The sequence below is a fragment of the Mustela putorius genome, unplaced genomic scaffold (assembly GCF_011764305.1).
Source record: "Mustela putorius furo isolate JIRA1106 unplaced genomic scaffold, ASM1176430v1.1 tig00003863_pilon_pilon_pilon, whole genome shotgun sequence".
Classification (NCBI taxonomy): Eukaryota; Metazoa; Chordata; class Mammalia; order Carnivora; family Mustelidae; genus Mustela; species Mustela putorius.
This window is the reverse complement of record NW_025422015.1, coordinates 19031794-19052447: the sequence shown is the minus strand read 5'-3', so window position 1 is coordinate 19052447 and position 20654 is coordinate 19031794. Positions and strand designations below refer to the sequence as shown.

At 35.0% G+C, this 20654-nt stretch overlaps 1 protein-coding gene across 3 annotated transcripts in view; it reads right to left on the bottom strand.

Moving 5' to 3' along the window:
- The window catches only part of HBS1L (HBS1 like translational GTPase), an 84067-nt gene that overhangs the window by 18995 nt on the left and 44418 nt on the right, over nt 1-20654 (bottom strand). For all 3 annotated transcript variants that reach the window (XR_001182012.2, XM_045066335.1, XM_004740249.3), the window contains exons 5-11: nt 15706-15814; nt 10754-11013; nt 10126-10291; nt 7270-7387; nt 2799-2945; nt 956-1030; nt 290-407 (exon numbers count right to left, since the gene is read on the bottom strand). Coding sequence is in view for 2 of the 3 variants with exons in the window: in XM_045066335.1 (XP_044922270.1) it covers nt 290-407; nt 956-1030; nt 2799-2945; nt 7270-7387; nt 10126-10291; nt 10754-11013; nt 15706-15814 (993 nt within the window). In the remaining variant the exon portion in view is untranslated. The remainder of the gene's footprint in view (nt 1-289; nt 408-955; nt 1031-2798; nt 2946-7269; nt 7388-10125; nt 10292-10753; nt 11014-15705; nt 15815-20654) is intronic.

The window sequence follows — 20654 nt, the reverse complement described above, 5'->3', positions numbered from 1 at the left end:
GGCTTTCTCTTTGGTGTGATATCACTGACCTTCTTATGTGATGAAGATGAAATCACTTGTCAATGCAAACTGCATTAGAATTTGATGAAATAAAGCTTTAAGTTTGAGAAATAAAGATACATTTTAAAAAAATTATATATATTTATATTTATTATATAAATATAATACCCTAGCTCTTCTGATTATAAATCCTATGCTTTTTCGCATACAACAATGCCTCCCAACAAGAACTGTAACTAACCATATCAAGCTTATAAATGCATCAAAATTAGTATGGCAGTATACTTACCAATTTGTTCTAATAAACAAAGTCCTTTATACCATTTTGTGAGTTCATTTGATTGAGATCTTGTGATTAGATTTTCACCACTGAGACCACTCGTAGGGATAAAAGCTACATCACTTTCCTATTAAAAAGAATTGAATATTTGAAACTTAGTACACTGCTTTCAAAAAGTTAAAAGGTTCACTATTACCATGCTGCACCTAGTCTGTAAATGCAACAATGTACTTTTTTAAAAGTAGTAGAAATCAAAGAACCAACAGTTTTCAACTGTTTTGATTTTGTGGGAAACTTAAAAATTTGTTCCAAAACACTCAAAGCATTTTAACCTGGTAATATAGGCATACTTCATTCACACTTTGCTAGAGAAATTCCTCCCCACTACTTTCCACTGTAATGGAAGTATAATTTCCATTCCTCTGTGACCTCCCTAAACCCAATTTACTAACTGCAGAAAAGTATTTTATTTACATTAAATTCAAGCCAACTTATAAAATGTGCATTTTCTATGGTGAAGTAACCCAAAAAACATAAGATATATTTGCTACCAGGCAGAAATAAAAAATAAAATTAAACATATTTAGTAAGACAAGAACACCAAATACTGGGTTTTTCTGCCATATCAGTAAGATGAGACTTGAGGTTAACTATACAAATTTAAAATTATCTTACCTTAAAACCTGCTTGCTTAAGAAAGTGCCCAAGCTTTCCAGTAATCTCTTGAAACCTTTCTTGTTGCCAATTAACCTGATAAAGATTCAATTTTTAAAACTACACTTCAGACCATGCTATATATAAAATTTAAATTTCTGCAATAAAATGTAAAGCAAGACAGTAAAATATAAACATAAAATCTATTAAATATGAAATCTATTAAAATTTAAACTCAGAGTATGAGATCTTACTATTAACATCATCTAAAAATAACTTTTCCTACAACAGAAAGCCCAGAAACAAACTTCAATACACACAGAACGTTTTGTATATGCTGTAAGTGATTTCAAATTTAAGAAGAAAGAGTGAATAATTTATTAAACTGTGCTCAGACCAACTACTGAAGTAAAATAAAATTATTGATACACCCCCCCAAGCCAAAGAGACTAAAAATGTATATGTGATATGAACTCTGTATGCTGCAGTATTTAGGATTAAGTGTAACAAGACAAAACTTACTTGGAAATTCTTGTCAAAATAAGATGAATTAATGGGTGGACACGGGGTAGACAAAGATGCCATCAAGTACATAGGAGAATCTTAGGTAACGGGTATAATATGGTATTTATTATAGAATTCTTTCTACTATTCTTTCCTTTTTTCTATTCTCTGTATTTGAGAATTTTCAAACTAATAAAAGGTGTATGTAATAATGATACTGTAAAAGAACTATGTAGAAAAGTGCAGGTAAAAAAGTATCTGATCCCAGGGTAAGAAAATACTTAATCATAAAAAAAGAATCAAAAGAAAATACTTATAAATTTGAATATATGTCAAAACATACAAAATGAAAAGTAAAAAAATTGGGAAAGTATCTAAGACAAGATAAAGGATTAATATTTTTAATAAATAAATTATACTTAAAAATTGCTAAGAGAAGTTTTAAAAAGAGCAAATTATATATATAATTCCAAAATTAAAAACATAAATGGTTATAAAGTATATTTAAATATTAACATTCAAGTTAACAAAAAAAGAGACATGCTTTGAATATGAAGTTGGAAAATAATCACTTAAAAATAGCAGTGTTAACAAATGTTTGGGAAAGTACATATACTATATGTGTTGAGAGTAAGTAACTGGAACTTTTCTTGAAGGCATTTTGATCATACATATAGCAAGTCGTAAAAATGCATATGACCTTAGGTGCAGAAATTCCCAAAGAATAAGCTTTTTCTAAGTACACACATACACACACACGTCTGGAAATATTCACAAATAGGGGATTATTTGAATAAGTTAATATATCTTTAAAACAGACTAGAAAAAAGCTTTAAAAACCACCTGTTCATACAAAAGTTCATTACTTGGAAACATGCACAAGAACATTATCATTTTTTTTTAAAGGAGATAACATAATAGCGTTATGAAGAAAAATACTTTTACATATAAAAATAAACAGATGGATCTGCAAAATGAAAAGTCAAAAGATTTCAGGGGGAAAAGGGGAGTTGGAAAATAGGATATTTCAGGTTTCTTTATACTAAATTAAATTGTGTATTATTTTATAACTAAAAACAATTTTAAGATTTTTTTAAAATTTAAATTCAATTAGCCAACATATAGTAACTCATTAGTTTTTGGATAAGATTTTAAAATTAATGTTGGAAGTGAGAGAAGACATCTTTTTGCTTAAAAATTACTTGTATCTTATGTATTTAATATGAGGATCATGAATTCTTTAAATATGGCCACCAGACTGATAAGACGTACTCTAGTGACCTCTGAGGTCCTTGATAGGGCAGGATAACATCTTAACTAACATCTGAAATGAAAGGAATGCTCATTTGCCTTCAAATACCTGATCCATCTTATTGACTGCAACCGCAAGCTGGGTGACTCCAAGAGAGCGAACCAAGAGGCCATGTTCTCGTGTTTGTCCCCCAGTCTCAAACCCAGCTTCAAACTCTCCTCTGCTGGCGTCTACAACTAAAATGGCTACATCTGCCTAAGAAAGAAGAAATAATCAAAACTAGGAATAACATCACAGCATTTTAATTCAAAGGACAGATTAGTTGATTAACTATGGTCAGACTTTAAAGGTAGACTTTAACCTGACCCCAAGCCCCAAAGCAAAACAAAAGACTTATACAGATGGATTAAAATTTAAATATAAAAAAAAACTAGCATGTGGCCAAAAATAATGACATAAAGAATTAAAAAATTCCCATATTTGATTACATACCAATTAAATATCAAGGCAAAGGAAATACATAAACAGTTAAAACATAAAAATAAGTAAAATAAATAAAAATAAAACAGGGACAGATATTTGTAAGTTATAATCTTAATATGAACTTTACTAAAACAGGGAAAATAGACACAGCTCTGTAGAAAAATAGTTAAAGGGTACAAACAAACAATTTGCTCGAAAAATACAAATGGCCGAGAAACATGAAAAAATTCAAATTCACTAGAAACCAAAAACAAAAGACATTAAAAATACATGAACATATACTTTCCTTCTCTCACTTTCAGAAATCACATAAGCAAGACTTGAAAGACAGAAAGATTTACTACAGGCAAAGGCACAGCACCGCCTGTGCTTAAGGGAGGAAGCTAGCTTAAGGGAGGAAGCTAGCTTTCTGGGGGGCATTTTCACAGTAAGTATCAAGTCTTAAAATTATATATATTTTGCTTTCCATCACTTCCATTTCCTGGAATTTATCCTAGAGAATTATAAACTATTTATGATAATGAAAAACTGTGAACAAATGAGTTCAAAAATAGCACATTCACCCTTTAAGGCAGAGAAAAAGAACCTTGACTTAACAAAGGTTCCGAACCTTTCTGGAGCATTTTGAGAAGCAGGTGAAAGACATTTTTCCTCTCACACGCCATTTACACACAAAGAAAGAAGGAAGTAAGCTAACCTTTGCCTTATTTCCTTTTCCTCTTTAGCCTTATTGACACTAGTTTTATGGGTTCCCACTATTTCTTTTGTGTTGATGCTTTTTTTTTTTTAAAGATTTTATTTATTTATTTATTTATTTATTTATTTATTTATTTGGGAGAGAGAGAGAAAGCACAAAAGCAGGGGGAACAGCAGGCAGAGGGAGAAGCAGAGAACCCAATGCGGAACTCATTCCCAGGACCCCAAGATAACGACCTGAGCCGAAGGCAGACCCTAAACTGACTGAACCACCCAGGCATCCCTGTGTTGATACTTCTTTCTGTGACTCCACTTACATCATGTGGATGCAGTCTTTGAAAATTTGCGGAGAATGCTTTGTGCAATCACAGGTGTCCCTCTACTGTCATCCTCATCAAGTACTTCTGTCAATGCACTGTCAGGACATCCCTGAAAGGAGGACTCTTATTTTTTTTCCCCCTTTGCGGTTTTTGCCTTGCAGGCCTACCTATTCTTACAGAAATCTGTTTTCCTACAATCCAGGATGTAATGACAAACTCCAGCAGTGCCCTCCAGAGCTAGCTCAGACTGGTACTAGATAATCGCTCTCTCGAGGATCCTTTTACATTCCATCCACAGTCAGCGCTCTGGTCTTCTGGTCTGAACAGAGTCCAAAATAGCTTTCCTCTTCCTTGTTTCCTCAATGACATTTTAAGTTTGTGCCATCCAGTTTTTAAAGAATCTCAAATATATTGCCATATAATCTTCACCATAATGAGAAATAAAATGGTCCAAAAGTAAAGAATTTATCAGACACTTTGCTCTGAACAGAACTTTAAATTAGAAGTACCATCCACATACTCTGGTGGGGCAATTTACACCATGATTTCTATTCCTTTTTGCTTACCCAAATATTCCTGCCTTTCTTCTCATCTAAAACTCAGCATTCATTTCCAATCCTTCATGACCTGAGACACTGAACTCTAATTTCTTCAATGAGATCCAGTTCTTTGGACAAGAATTCTTGGTTAAGAGCACAAATTGGAGCAATTCATTTGGAAATGGACACTGTTTCACTCATGTGTACTCACTGAGGCCTCACACCTCCAGTAAATTGTTTAATCTTGCTGTAAGTGTGGAATGACAATACTGTACACCTGAAAATATTACATTATATCTAAACTAACTGGAATGTAAGTGAAAACTTAAAAAGAAAAAAAAAAATTGCTCACTTCACAGAAACACTGAAGAGTAAGTGTAGTTTATATAAAGCACCCTGCCCTGACCTTCCAAATCCTAGGCTCAATAACTGTAAATCTCCTTCTCATCAGGTTTTACTAATATAACTGTCAAATTGTATTTATTTCCTTAGGTTAAGATTTGAAAATCATTGGGACGCCTGGGTGGCTCAGTTGATTAAGCATCTGCCTTCGGCTGGGGCATGATCCCAGAGTCTGGGGATCCAGTTCCACATTCGGCTCCTTGCTCAGTGGGGAGCCTGCTTCTCTCTCTTGCTGTTTCCCCTGCTTGTGCTCTCTCTCTCTCTCTCTCTGGCAAATAACTAAACAAAATCTAAAACAAAACAAAACTCTGAAATTTATTGAATTGACATTAAGATATCTAAGGCAATAAATATTCTTCCTAATTCTCTTTCCCATTACCATCTCCAAAAACTTGGGGGGCAATTTCTCTTTTTTCTTGCAGCAGCTTGCCTTTGGGAGCTCAAATGCCTACCCATCTTCAAGGAAGCCTTTCAGCACAACAAAGAGAGCTTTCCTTATCACGTATACTGTGTATATACTTCTTGTGGTACATTTGTGTTGACCTTTCGTCTTTGTATGTTTCACCTTCCTATGTGATTTCCTTGAGGAGAAGCAGCATATCGCACATTTTAGCTTATATCCCTAAAAGCCCACCCCAGTATTTTGCACACTAAGTTCCCTAATATGTTGAGCCCGTTTCTTTGTCATATAATAGAATTCAATTAGATAATTTCTGAAATCCTTTCCTATCCTAATTCCATTAGCCATGTTGAATAAATGATCTTTATGATTATTCTGGAGTCTAAGATTCTAGGATTCAAAAACATTTTACTGTAACTGTTTGTTTTGGTATTTCCCTCTCCCATTAAACTAACAAAATGTGCTTCTTAGTTCATACCCCTATATTGCTTACCATAGTCCTTGGCACACAGCAGGCATTCAGCAAGTATTCATTGAATGAAAACACACACACACAAGGAAACAAAGGGAAAAATACATTGTTTCCTTTGGTACATGAAATGGTAAATACACTAATTTAAACTAGGGATGAGGCACCAGGATGGCTCAGTTGGTAGAACATGCAACTCTTGGTCTCTGGGTTGTGGATTCAAGCCCCACCACGGGTAGAGAGTTTACTTAAAAACAAAATCTTTAAAAAAAAAAAAAAAAAAGTAAAATAAAATGGGAATAATATACACCTTCCTAGAAGGAGTAAACTACATGTATACAAAACACCTCATATAGTGTCTAGCCCATATCTGGTACTCAATCAAGAGTGTTATTTTTTAATCTTCAATATCTTGTTCAGTCCATGGATCTTAAATTATTATATTGAAATTATGTATCAATTTCCTGAAATAGAATATTTTCTCATTCATCTTCAAAATATTCTAATTTATTTATAGAACATCCTTTTTAGGTTGATGAATGCTCGTATTAACATTCCCTTTAAACAGATGTTAAGAACTCAGAAAATGCCAATTGCTTAAGTCACACTTTCTGCCAAGTGACACAGGCAAACTTTTGAACTCTTTATATTTTCCAATAACTCTTTATATTTTCCATCTTTTATTGAAAAAGAAGCTATGGCCTCTATGTACAGTGCTACTTTCATTGTTTTAATTTTTTAAAGTTATTATCTTTGATTTTTTTCAGTATCCTTAAGAATTATATAATTCTACAAATTGCAACTGTTTTTTAATCCTACAAGGAAAGTAAATAAACCACAGGGGCAAAACTCCCAAGCTTCACTGTTTCTGCTTTTAAAAGATATAGGCCTTGAAAATAAATACAGTATAAAGGCAGATATTGAAACATTCACTCCAACTCATTAATATAATATAAAGCTATATTTCATCAAGTACCTTACTAGTATTTTTACTATAAGAAATTCATGGCTTTTATAGAATAAATAGAAAAATATAATATATATATAATATATAAATACATAATTAATATGTAGTTATATAATAACTAAAAAAAGTTTTATATAGGACCAATAAGAACATAAAAATACAATCTATGTTTTCCAATTTTTTCAAAAGTTAAATTTTTTAATTTCAAAATATTTTAGAAGTTATAATCCTAGAATTATAAGCTCAGCATCAGGAAATTGCATGTACAATCAGTGTAGTATAATTCAGGAAACATCTGAATACCTGGGCTGCTCCTGTAATCATATTTGGAATGAAATCCTTATGGCCTGGAGCATCCATTAACGTAATAACTTTGGTTGTGGTCTCAAACTTCGTCATACCAACATCCATTGTTACTCCCCTTAAAGAAAACATAATATGGTTAGATCACACTATAGAAATAATCAATGCTATGGACTAAATTATTTAATAATATGGGCTAAATGATAGTCTAAATTCTTAAGAAATAATGGGAGTTTTATTACACAGTCTACTATTTTGATGAATTAAGCTACCAATTGGGGCTAGAATTTCTGCTGTAACAAAATAACATGTGTATGTCTTTAAAATAAGGCTGTAGATACCACAAGAACATAATCAAAATGCTGGATTATTTCCCATTTCTTTTTTTTTTTCCTTTTGGTAAAAGGCTAGGTAGACTGTAAACAGAGAAAGATATATGGGGATACCTTTGGAGGAAGAAACAGTAACTACTGCACACCAGAGAAGGTAAAGTGAAGAATGACTACTATCAGGAGGCAGTTTTCATCATGTATATATACAGATGCTTCACTAATTATAAAAATAAACTTATAAACTTTCATTTGCAAGGCAGATTAGTATGTTACACAATTAGAAAAAATGAAATATCAAAGGAGATAGTAATTTTTTTTAAAAATTGAGAAAGATAAACAGCAGTTTGTTTCACATCCCATTTCATCTTTCCTGGAGACCAACACAGTACCGCTTCTTAGCCACAAAAATGTAGGTTCGGTTTATAAGAAAGCCCAGGAAGAGTCTACAAAGGTACTAAGTCTTTCCAGACATCAGGAAAAGGAAGTTGGGTGGGCAATAAACTGGGTAATCATTCATCCTGGTTTGCCCCAAACAGTCCAGAATAATGGATGGGCCATCCCTTTTACTGCCAAGCGTTCTGACAATTAGAGTAATTTATGTGTCTCCCCTAGCAGAGTGTTGAGGTAACTTTGGGTCTCCCTGATCAAGTCATTCCAGCTTAATCTAAAACAATGGGCTATTTAACTTGGTGGAAATGATGCTTAATTCTAATAATCCTCAAATAATCACCCAGAATAAAAACCAAGACTTATTCTGAGCTCCTCCCAATACTGCTTTGACCAGAATATACTCTTGAGCCAGCTCTGGTCTACATTTGTAACCCTAAGGATATGAAAATGTCACTTGTTTTACTAATTTCTGTTCAACCTGAGAAGAGACGACTTATAAATATTTAACATGGTGGGATAAGTAACACACTGTATTTCTGAAATACTATGAAGGAACATACAGTGGTGAGTTAAAATTCTTATTAGGTATCTAGACGTATCTGCTATCTACAGAACCAAAGAATATTCTAAAATTGCATCATACTAAGCATAGAAAACTACCAGCAGCAAAAAATAACAGCCAACCAGTAGATGTATTATCAAAAATAAAAAATAAAAAAAACCATGAAAATTACTATTCTAGGAATTAGATTATTTTTTATTATCAAAAATAAAAAATAAAAAAAACCATGAAAATTACTGACTATTCTAGGAATTAGATAGTTTGCTCACTTGCCAGCTCAACTAAGTCATTCTAACTTAAATTTTATTGTTATCTTTGCCCACTTAACAGATGACATAAATATAACTAAAGAGCCATATATTTTAATAATCTGTTTGGTAACCTGGTAGGTAGAAATAAATTATTTAGTCTTCTAACACTGACATCATACCAGGATTCCACTGTTTTCCAATATTCATGTTCCAAAAATTTGCGGCCAACTAATTTTCCTTACTAATTGGAAAACAAACTTATGATGCGATATAGACTAAAAAAGACCAACTACAAGAAAAAAAAAACACCCACCATGATATAAAATTCTGTTTATCAAAAAAACTAAAGAATATTATGTCCCCCCCTTCATTGAGAATTACCTTATATATTATAATGTAGACTATTCAAGACTCAAGAAAATAAATACACACTTTTTTTAAAAAGTATGAAAATCCAAATATATTTTCTAATTATACTCAGAAGGAAGACAGGGAACACGGAATAATTTCTTTGTTGATTTAGGACTTTTGGGAGGACTTCAGAGTCTTCAGTCATTTCTTTGACACAGTTGATATACCTGCCATTTCACTTACTAGGTGTCCTCATTCTTTCCTGACAAAGGTGTCATTGGTTCCCCCATCTCTGACAGTTGTGACATGATATAAACCACCACTCTGAATACTCTGAAAGAAACACTTTGGCTGGGGTATATGAATAGCTGTTCTCTCCTGCAGAGTTAGCAACGGGCACAGTAACTGACTAGACTAAATCTCTATTGTAGGAAGTAGATCTAATGACTAGTTCATTGATTCTATCTCATAAAAACATACTACAGAAAGTATAAAGATGAATTAAGTCTGATAATTTAAATATACTGGTCATTTTAATTCCAGACAGAAGACAGTTTACTACAAAAAGTTACCTTCCCTTAAAGTTACCTTATATAAAATTTAGTCTTATTCATAATTTTAATTCCAAATCAAGTCAATTTAACAAATACTTAGGGGGGACAACTAAAACTTCTCCCACAGAATAATTAACTAAGGTTTTTTACTACCATTTTCCTGTGTGTGGTGTTTTTTTTTAAGTTTTTTTGATAAACATTCTTTTCAACTATTCTCATAGAATTTGGAAGAGTAGAAAATGTATGTAGATATAATGAAACTATAATAAAAATATTTCCCTCACAAAAGCTTTTCTCTAAAAGAAGTTTCTTAAAATATTTCAGGACATGTTTCATACATATTCAACACATACTATATACTTATTTAAAAGACTATATATCATTTCAAACTAAAAATTTTGAAATATAGTGACTACCTTTCCCTTTCTTCGCCAGTCTCATCCAAGACCCATGCATATGCAAACGAAGCTTTGCCAGCCTTTTTAGACTCTTGTTCATACTTATGCATAGTTCTTTTGTTTACATTACCCAGAAGATAAAGCATATGGCCCATCAGAGTACTTTTCCCAGCATCAACATGACCTAAGGAAAATTGATTCAGGATTAATACTAGGTACATTTTCCAGACGCTGTTCACATTGAGGTGTTACATGAATATGTAATCCACTAGTTCACGTCAGTGTTTAGAGTAATAAATACCAGTTTTTATCAAATGATAGTTAAAGTAAATGGAGAAAAAAAGAGTCTCTTGAGAGAGGGGGGAAATTTCCTTGACTTCTGGAAATTCGAACTGTCAGTAAGACATGGCATTTTCAGAACAGTCACAAAATGAAAATGCCACAAGCAAGTCTAATGACCTCCTTGGTAATCTGGCATTATTTTCCCCAGGGTGACTAGAAAGCACTATGATGTGATACCTCCTTGCTTGTGTCCATTTTCACCCAGAGAGACACTCAGAGTGGGAACGAGTATACATGCTGCCACCAGGAAGTGGCCAGGCTATGGCAGAGGTGACCAGGCACCAAGAAAAACAAAGGGCATTACCAATGACCACCAAGTTGAGGAGCTGCTTCCCTCCTTGCCGCTTCTCCAGTTCCGCTTTGACATCTATCTGCTGCCTCAGCTTGCCAGACTTTTTCACCGGTGTTGGTGTTGAGCTCTGCTCTTCTGATGTTTGAATGGTGTGGGATGGAAGAACTGGTTTAGAAACAGTGTCAAGAACATCAGAAGCAGCAATGCCAGTTCCTTCACTAAGATGTCCTTTTTGAGGTGTGTGGAAACTATGACCATTTTCTTCAGTTACTCTACAGAAAGCAGAGATAGGAAAAAAAAAATGTTTAAACCAACTCAACTGACACCCTATAAGGTCAGAAGGGCAGAGAAGTTGTCTTTTCTTATTCCTTATACGGAATATGTTGGTTGCAGACCAACAATGATCTCTTCTAAGTGGCCACTCTATTAAGGTGGAAATGGTAAGTAGTTAGACCCAAACCACACAAATATAGACTTGGAGGATCCCAGGAGAAAAACAGTCCAGCAAACACTAAGATAAGAAGAAAATATTCTATAAAATAACTGAATTCATGACCACATAGCCTTAGCCATATAATCCTATCAGAACAAATGCATAATGGAGATATTTTGTAAAACTTGGTACTAAATGTGTTCCTAGAGATAAAGTACTATTTAAAAAAAAAAAAAAAGCTTCATCCCTAACTCATTCTTCTAACAGGACAGAGATTAACAATCTTTTTTGTTCAAACACTATCCTTAAGGGAGCTAACTCTGTCTACATTTTCTTAATAATTTCAACAAAGAAGTTTTTATTTAATTCATTAATTCAACTAATACTTGATTTTCTAAAAACTACAACTTCTACTAGGCATTGACGTTGAAAAGAAAAGAAGATGCTGATGAGAAATTTATCTACTAATCCCAAAAGCTTACAATCTAGTGTGGGACTCCAATACATAAAGTAGACCCCAAGGCCATGTAGAATAACCTACTCGCTCTTTGATAATGATGATGCCCCCAAAAGTAAACACGGCCCTTAGTTCATTAGCTTTTTGTTATCTACAGAAACTGTATCAGTGCAATCCATCCCATGGACAGCTAGCAGCGATGGGATCTAATCAACCAGACTACAATACAGTTTACATTCCTTTCAGGGACACAGATAAACAGAAATAGGACAAAGAACAGGTTAAACTGCAAATTATTAAGAATGAAACCAATTCTATCCAATTCAATTTGGAACTGGCAAAGAATTACATACAAAAAACAGTTCATGTGAGAACAGTACATTATTTTCTTCTTATCCACAGTAACAAAAAAATGGACTCATTTTTCCCCTCTCAGGGCATTTTCATATGCTGAACACTGACCTTCATCCTAGTCCTCAGGGAAAAGTCCCATTAGTTATATTTGCAACTTCCTTAAAAACCTCATACCCACTCCCTTTCTCTCTCTTGCTTTCGTCAATCTCTACTAACAATTTTGGTGTTGTTTGTTGACACCATGTAGACAGATTAGCTTCATCTAGACCCACAGGGGAAAAAAATTTATGCATGTGAAAAGATTCCAATCCTTTTAAAGGATTTCAACAGGGTAAATTAAGTGAAATCTGAGACTATAATTTGCAAACATTTGAATGACCACAGTTAGTTCTAAAACCAAACATGACAACTCTGCATTTAGACAAGTTGAAAAAACCCTACAAATTATAATAAAAGTGTTCAACCAAAGTAACTAGACATGGGCTCTGGTTCTGATCAGACCTGGGAGAAATCACAATTTCTGGTTTCAAATCTCTGTTTTTAGTACAGAAGCTTTTCTTCAAAGGGAAGTTTATGTTAACTCCAGTACAGAGAAGAGATCCAAGCAGAACAGCTATGACTGACAGCAGGTAGAGGCCTGAAACTCAGCTGGCCCAGTGGAGGAAGGGCTTCACAAAGCAGGGGTCTGACTGGATTATTTCATGTACAACTCAATCACATGAAAGGCTTGATTTTCTCTTGATGTCATGAAAACATTCAAATAAAGTCTAAGTAAAATACAAATTCATTCGATAAATTGTACAGTTTTAGAAGGAGGTGAACCAAGTAATTAGGAAAGCATCCTAGCTAAGTCTGTGCTTAGTAAAAACTTCTATATATTACGAAGCAAAACTCAGTATTTTAAGGTTTTGAAAAATCTCTAAGATGAGGCCTAAAAAGGCTATAACTATTGACTGATATGAAAAAAAAAAGTAAGTTGGTTGAATTTTTTCAGGTGCTTTCTGATACAATTTTGTAAACTTACCTATTATTAAAAAATGACTACTCTGGTATTTTTCCTAAGCCATTGTTCCAAAAGTAGGATTATTTCTACAGGAATGTAGGGACTTAATCTTTCTTCTTCATTTATTTAAATGAGACTGGGAAGCTAATTTAAATTCAAGAGTATTTATTGTCTATGTAAGGTTCTAACCATTTATACTTAAATAAGCTTCTTCTAGAGAGGTATTTATCATCTTTAATATTAGTGAAGAAAAAGTTTGCTGTTTTAGTTTCTTCTAAGCAATGCATTACCCCTTTTTTATGAGCTGCCATTGGGAATCACACTACATAGGTATCTATGATACTGAAATCTTGACTCAGAAGCATTTTGTTATCCTTCTCTGTGCTTCCTCAAGATCAAATCAGAATTACAGCTTAAGTTTTATCCTTAGTATAAACTTTCTGAAAAATCCTATATAAGTATTTGACACCATATAGCTTGGTCCTTAAGCAATATTATACATTGCTGAGTATCCTGATCTCTACCTACAGACCTCTCATGTTCTGATGACTTCTCTCCTAGAGCCGTAACAAAATATTGATGCACAGGCTGCTTTTTCACCTTTATGTTTTTCCAAGTTTGTTTATTTATTTGTTTAATATTTAGTTTATTTATTTATTTGACAGAGAGAGAGATAGCCAGAGGGTACAAGCAGAGGAAACAAAAGAAGGAGCAGGAGAAGCAGACTCCCCACTGAGCAGGGAGCCCAATGTGGGACTGAATCCCAGGACCCTGGGACCATGACCTGAGCCGAAGGCAGAAGTTTCTCCGACTAAGCCACCCGGGCACCCCTCCAAGTTTATTTTTAAAATAAAACATATTTCCCCAAGGACTCTGATCAATAAATAAGCTATTCTATGAAAGAAATATGATGAACATTAATGGTCCCTGTCCTCATGAAGTATATAGTCTTGTAAGGTTCTGAAAGGCTTGTATTACACTTGTGAAGTACAGAGTTAGGTTGTCAAGAATTATTAACTTGTACTTACTATGTTTTTCTTGATCATTTATTATAATTATTCCCATAGATAATTGTGCACTTACTTTTAATGTGATACATTAATTTGGGTTTATTTGTATGTAAGATTTCTAAAACATTTTTCAATAAGATTATAAAATCCTTAGTATAAGGAATTATATATTCTATTTATTTTTCTTCCTCTTAGTGGAGATAATCCCATTATCTGTATGGTTCCCCAAACACAAGAATAAAAAAGAAATTTATGATTCTGACAGAAATCTTTCTGAGAGAAAAGAAATACATTAGGTTTTTGGTAACTAAATGAGGACTCAAAATTATTGTAGTGGGCTACAGTTACCCAAATTAAATGTGATCCATTTTAATTCATTAAATGTCACTCATTAAAATTTCATTCATACAGTCATTCAACATACACTGAACACTTATTCTGTCCTAGATATGGGATACTTCCCTTCACCTAATTGGAATCTAAATCAAGTATTGCTTCTATAAAATCAAAAAAATTGAACTAAGTGATCATAAAGATTCTTTACAACCAAGACTTGTGAAACTTCCATTAATTTATTTTTTTTCCATTTTTTAAAGATGTTATTTATTTATTTTTAAATTTTTACTTATTTTTTTGAAACTTCCATTAATTTAGATACAGCAATGTTATAAGGGAGAAAAATAAGGCTGCTTAGTTCTTATTTCTTGAAATTAAAAAAAAATCCTCTATTTTTTTGTTTATATTTCATAATGTTGACTCTTATCTATCTAAAGGACAGACAAAATAGATGTATAATTTATAAGTAAAGGATTTAAGAAATAATTAAACAATCTGAAAATTTTTGAAGAGGTTTAAAGTTAATGTTTAAAGTTAATGTTTCAAAGAGGTTTAAAGTTTACTGTGTTGTTAAGTCTCAAGCAACCAATTTCCCTGGCTTACAAAAACTCTTCAGAGAGGCGCCTAAGTGGCTCAGTCAGTTTAAGGGGCTGCCTTTGGCTCAGGTCATGATCTCAAGTCCTCATATCCAGCCCACATAGAGCTCCCTGCTCAGCAGGGAGCCTGCTTCTCCTTCTCATTCTGCCTTTCCCCCTGCTTGTGCTCTGTCTCTCTCTCACTGGAATAAATAAAATCTTTAAAAAGAAAGAAAGAAAGAAAAAAACTCTTGGGGGAATCCTCTTATGATAAGAACAAATGAGTGCTACTAATGTAGGATCTATAATTTCTCACCAGATTTGAAATTCTAGGTATGTTTCACTTTATATTTTGTGACTTTGTTCTAGTGATCCATTTCATTCAACCTGAAAATCTAAGAGAGTTTAAAAATTAAAGTTAGAAAAAAAATTTTAATTAATGATTACATGATTCACCAACCACTTGTATTTCCCAAACACTGCTTACCTACGCCATCTAGTGGTAGGGTTCCCAAGCTCAGAATGCTAGATTTCACAAAATTGAGGATTTTTGTTAAAATTTATTTAATTTATATGAGAAAATGGACAGTGAGATAGATTGAGTAACATGCATATTTAGTATCAAGCCTAATTTCTCAACCCCTTTTCTTTGTACCATGTCACACTGAGGACCCACGTTACTTCAACCTTACTGACACATCATGCAAAATTTATTAAGGTAGGTTCTCTTTTTAACAGTCAAGTGGAAGACAATACTTATTTCCAAAAAAAGATGGGGGAGGGCTTAAGAACTTACCCAGGCACTTCGAATCCCATAGTTTGCTTCTTTCCAGACACAGTCATTTTAGCAACTTTTGGCACAATTTCAGATTCACTTCGAGATGACTGGGAGTCTACTGATTTTCCTAATTAGAGAGTAAAATGTGAAGGGCTAATAAGTTAAAGCTGATTTCTAGAAAATGTTACATACTATATACTACATAAATATACAGCATGATAATTTAGTATTATAGAATTTGTATCTTTATACATATTATTTTCTCTAAAAAATTAAGTGAACATTAAAATGCTGAAATTCTTCTGTTACCTATATTCTGGGAAATCCCCTACTACTGGGACGCTGCTATGCTTAATCTCTACCAAATCTCTTCCTAATTTTGAACTGACTCTTAAGTTTCAGTATTAAGAGGTCACAAGGTGGTTTCTGCTCTAAGCCTTGCTCTGACAGAATACCTAGACCCTAGGTCCCTGTCTCCTACCACACCCTTTCATGCTACTAAAATTGTTTGGTCAGTTAGCAGATGGCTAAGCTATTTTTAATCTCATGATACCTATAAACTGATGAGCAAGTTAAGAGGCTGCTGAACCCCCTACTTGTGCTCCCTCTCTCACTGTGTCTGTCAGATAAATAAATAAAATCCTTAAAAATAAAAATAAATAAAATAAAATAAAAAGAGGCTGCTGAATTGTGCTGGACACTGTATATACTTTACTTGCACACAATACTAGGCTTAGGAAGATATTTGATATCTAACAGGGATATGGGGGAAGAAAAAGTGAATTAAGAACAAGATCAATTAAGAGCTAGGTCAAAGACTTTAATGCATTTGATATTTAAAAAACAGACCTGTGATTTATGGAATTCTTTAGAATGTAACTTCGTAATTTTCAGTAATATTACCATCAGGATTGGGTCCACTTAAAACTGGAAACTGCACATGATACACTGGTAAATACATGTACATAAATTACTTTTTAAGTTAGAAAAGGTAAATTAATGTATATAATGCATACAAAATGTTTGTTATTTGCCTACTCTATGCCAATCCCTATGCTGGAAATATAATGGCAAACAAAAGCAGACATAATCCCTGTGCTGAGAGAGCTTAAATCAAGTGGACAAGGTGCACTTAGTAACCAAAAATAAAAAACTATTAGTGTTAGAATATGTACACGTACCATAAGGTTTGGTGGCAGGGCCCACAAAATAGAAGCTTCCACAGGAAAGCTAAGAGTTCAGCAATGATGCTAAAGGAAAGACCTACACAGAAAGGAAGAGCACTGTGAACTACACACAAGGAAGAGTACTGTGAACAGAGAGAGTAGCCTGCACAGTGACTGTGCTGTGGGAGGCAGCGTGGACCTCAGAGGAAGTAAAAACAGAAGGGAAAGGGAACGCAGCTCACTAACTGAAGCTTAAGCGGGGACAGCGGCCAGGCCACACAGGGAGCCCTCAGGCCAGGCCAGAGAGCCTAACACTTGTTCTAACAAAATAGGAAGCCACCAAAACGATGTAAGCAAGTAAGAGGAAGACCAAGAGAGAGGAGAAGATAGAGTCAAGCTCAAGGACAGGTGTGGGCTGGAGCATCTATCTGTGATTCATCAGCACATGGTAAGTAGTTGAAGACACACACCTAAGTGAGATCACAAAGCAAGTGAATACAGACTAAGAACAGAAGTAGTTCTAGGACAGGGCCTTGAAAGAAATCCAGCCTTTAATCATTACAGGGACCCTGAGCCTGCAAAAGGTGACTAAGGAGGGCCGGGGTGGGGGGTGCCAAGGAAGCCTGGGGAAGAGTGGCTGATGGGGCTGGCACCACCCAAGTATCGGGAAACATTCACTAGTGACATGATCGCCTCAAGTAAAGGTCACTGGTAGAGTCTGTAAGAGCCATCTGGGAGAAGTGAGAGAAGGAAACATCACAATGGGTTTAAAAAAAGAAAAAAAAAGTGAAGATGAGAAAACAGAGGCAGTCCCTAGCCACGATCTCTTATCCACACTTCTACAATGTGAAAGCTCTGGAAAATTAAGGTTTTCGTCTTATTTGAATTTGGAAGCAAAACCTGACCTAAACTGACATGAAGGCTATGATAGCCCTTATTTATCCCACTTAAAGTGAAAAGTCATACATATCAAGGTCAGAAATCACAATGTGATGATTACAGGGTGCAGCCCCCCATTCCACTGAGGTTATCACACCATAGGTAGTACATACATGGTAATGCTTTTCCACATTCCAAAACTTCAGATTCCTGAGGCAACTCTGGTCCCAACAGCTTTCGATGAGAGAATACAGGCATGTGCAAATGACTCACTTAAAAAGTTTGGCTGGAAAGGGAGGGCTATGGTAGAATGGTAGCAAAAAGGTCAGCTGAGGGATGCCTGGGTGGCTCAGTGGGCTAAGCCTCTGCCTTCTGCTCAAGTCATGATCTCAGGGTCCTGGGATCGAGCCCTGCATCGGGCTCTCTGCTTGGTGGGGAGCCTGCTTCCCCCTCTCTCTGCCTGCCTTTCTGCCTACTTGTGATCTTTTTCTCTCAAACAAATCTTAAAAAAAAAAAAAGTTCAGCTGATAGAAAGGACAGCACTGAGAGGCACTGGTTGAAAATATTAGGAAGAGATAACATCCCATTACATATTTTAGAACTCCTGGGAAAGCAGAAAGGGAAAGGATATGAGGCATAGGCCGAATCTAAATTAAGACAGGTATTACTGTACAGGAGGTAGGTTTGTTTGTTGAGGAGCTGGAAGATGAAAATTCCTAATGGTTAGCTTCTACTTACTCTATCACAAGGAGCCAGTTACCTGGTGAGACTGAGGGTGAACAAGGGAAGTAAAAGAACTGGTGAAGCAAATGGTTTTCAATAGTCATCATACAAGGGGGAATGGCTGGACAGTAGTGAAGGCCCACTTAAGATCTGTGATAACACCTGAAACTGATGTAACACTGTGGGTCAATGATACTCAAATAAAAACATCTTTTAAAAAGATAGGTGATAATAAATTTATAATGGAATCACTCTGCCTTTCTTTATGACTTTTTTTTTTAAAGATTTTTATCTATTTATTTGACAGACAGAGAGAGATCACAAGTAGGCAGAAGACAGGCAGAGAGAGAGGGGGAAGCAGGCTCCCCGCTGAGCAGAGAGCCCGATGTGGGGCTCGATCCCAGGACCCTGAGATCATGACCTGAGCTGAAGGCAGAGGCTTAAACCACTGAGCCACCCAGGCGCCCCTCTTTGTGACTTTTTCTAGAAATGTTCAGCCATTTAGGAACAGGCACAGCAAAGGCATTAACTACTTCATTCAGGGTTACATTTCTACCCAACAGATGCAAGGAGAAAGCAGAGAAATAAGGCAGTTATAGGTACTGGCAAAATGGGAGGAAAAGTTATTGAAATTAATCAAACAGGAATCCTAAGTGGGATTAAACAAATAAAATGACAAAGGAAGAGTACTGATGTACTGGGATAAAGAAGAGAGGTCCACAGGTCAAGAGAAGGTCATGACCTGAGAAGCACAACTAGATAGTCGTGGTCAGAACAGGACTGTGAATTCATGATTCTGAAGGAGGGGAATTAGAATGAATTGCTAAGGAGTTAAAGGTCACTGGAAATCAAGTGGTCAAGAAACTGTAAGTCCAGGTGGGGTTTCTGTCAGTGTTTTCTCACACTGATGCACAAATAAGCTACGATCATCAAGAACTGAAGCTGAAGAAGAGTACTATAGGCCAACTGCCAGTATTCAATGAACAAGGAAGCGTGGACAACGAGGTTGCTCAGTAAATGACAGCAGTAAGGACTAATGAACAGGTGATTTAGGCAAAAGATGGGAATTTCAAAGGCGCAGAGACTTGAGGGGGGAAAAAAAAGAATGGAGGAATAAGGAAAAGGCAGTAAAGAGAACAAAGTTGACATTCCAGGCCCTAAGGTTTGAGAGAATTGAAGTGAAGTAAGGCAAGGAGTGGAAAAAACACTTGGAAAACACTGAAAATTACAGAGAGGTTTGATTTTTATGGAAGAGAAAAAAAAAAAAAAGCAGTTCCAGAGTTATAGGAAAGTAGAGAGGAGTGAGAGATGAGACAGGGCTAAAAAAGGAGGACACACGGTACTGACGACGATGATGATGATGACGCTGGTGGTAGTGCTGGTGTCTGTAGGTAGGTAAGACATCCTAAGGCAAGGCAAAGAGGCATGGTGGATTTTGGCCTCTATCCAAACAGGGCAGAAGAGTCATAAAGCACAGAAATGTCTTATTTCAAGCTATCCAGGACTAATTCCCACTTCCTACACATTTAGTACATTAAAACACTGTAATTTTGACTTAAAAAAAAAACTAAAACTAAAATGACATAGAAGGTCTTAAGCACAAAAATCACAATATGATCTTATAGTACTTCTGTGGGATGCAATAAATATAAAACCTTTTCACTTCTAGTGATTCTTATCTATAAGACATCAAACACAAGATGTAGTATTTCAAAAATTCAATTAAGTGAAAAAATCTTTTTTTTTCTCAGAGTAAAATAAGTCTAGTATTATAGTTCTGACTATCACCCATTACAGCAGTAATTCTGAAAACTTATTTAGGTCATATATCCCTTTAAGAAGCTCACAAAAAGGGCGCCTGGGTGGCTCAGTGGGTTAAGCTGCTGCCTTCGGCTCAGGTCATGATCCCAGAGTCCTGGGATCGAGTCCCGCATCGGGCTCTCTGCTCAGCAGGGAGCCTGCTTCCTCCTCTCTCTCTGCCTGCCTCTCTGCCTACTTGTGATCTCTGTCTGTCAAATAAATAAATAAAATCTTTAAAAAAAAAAAAAAAAAAAAAAAGAAGCTCACAAAAACAATGAGAAATACTTGCCAGAAAAACTCACCATACACACTAATTTTGCATGCTATTTCAAGGGGTTCAATAATTCTACCTGTAGAATCCTCCCTTTGATAAACTTGACTTGGGCTATTTTGGAAATA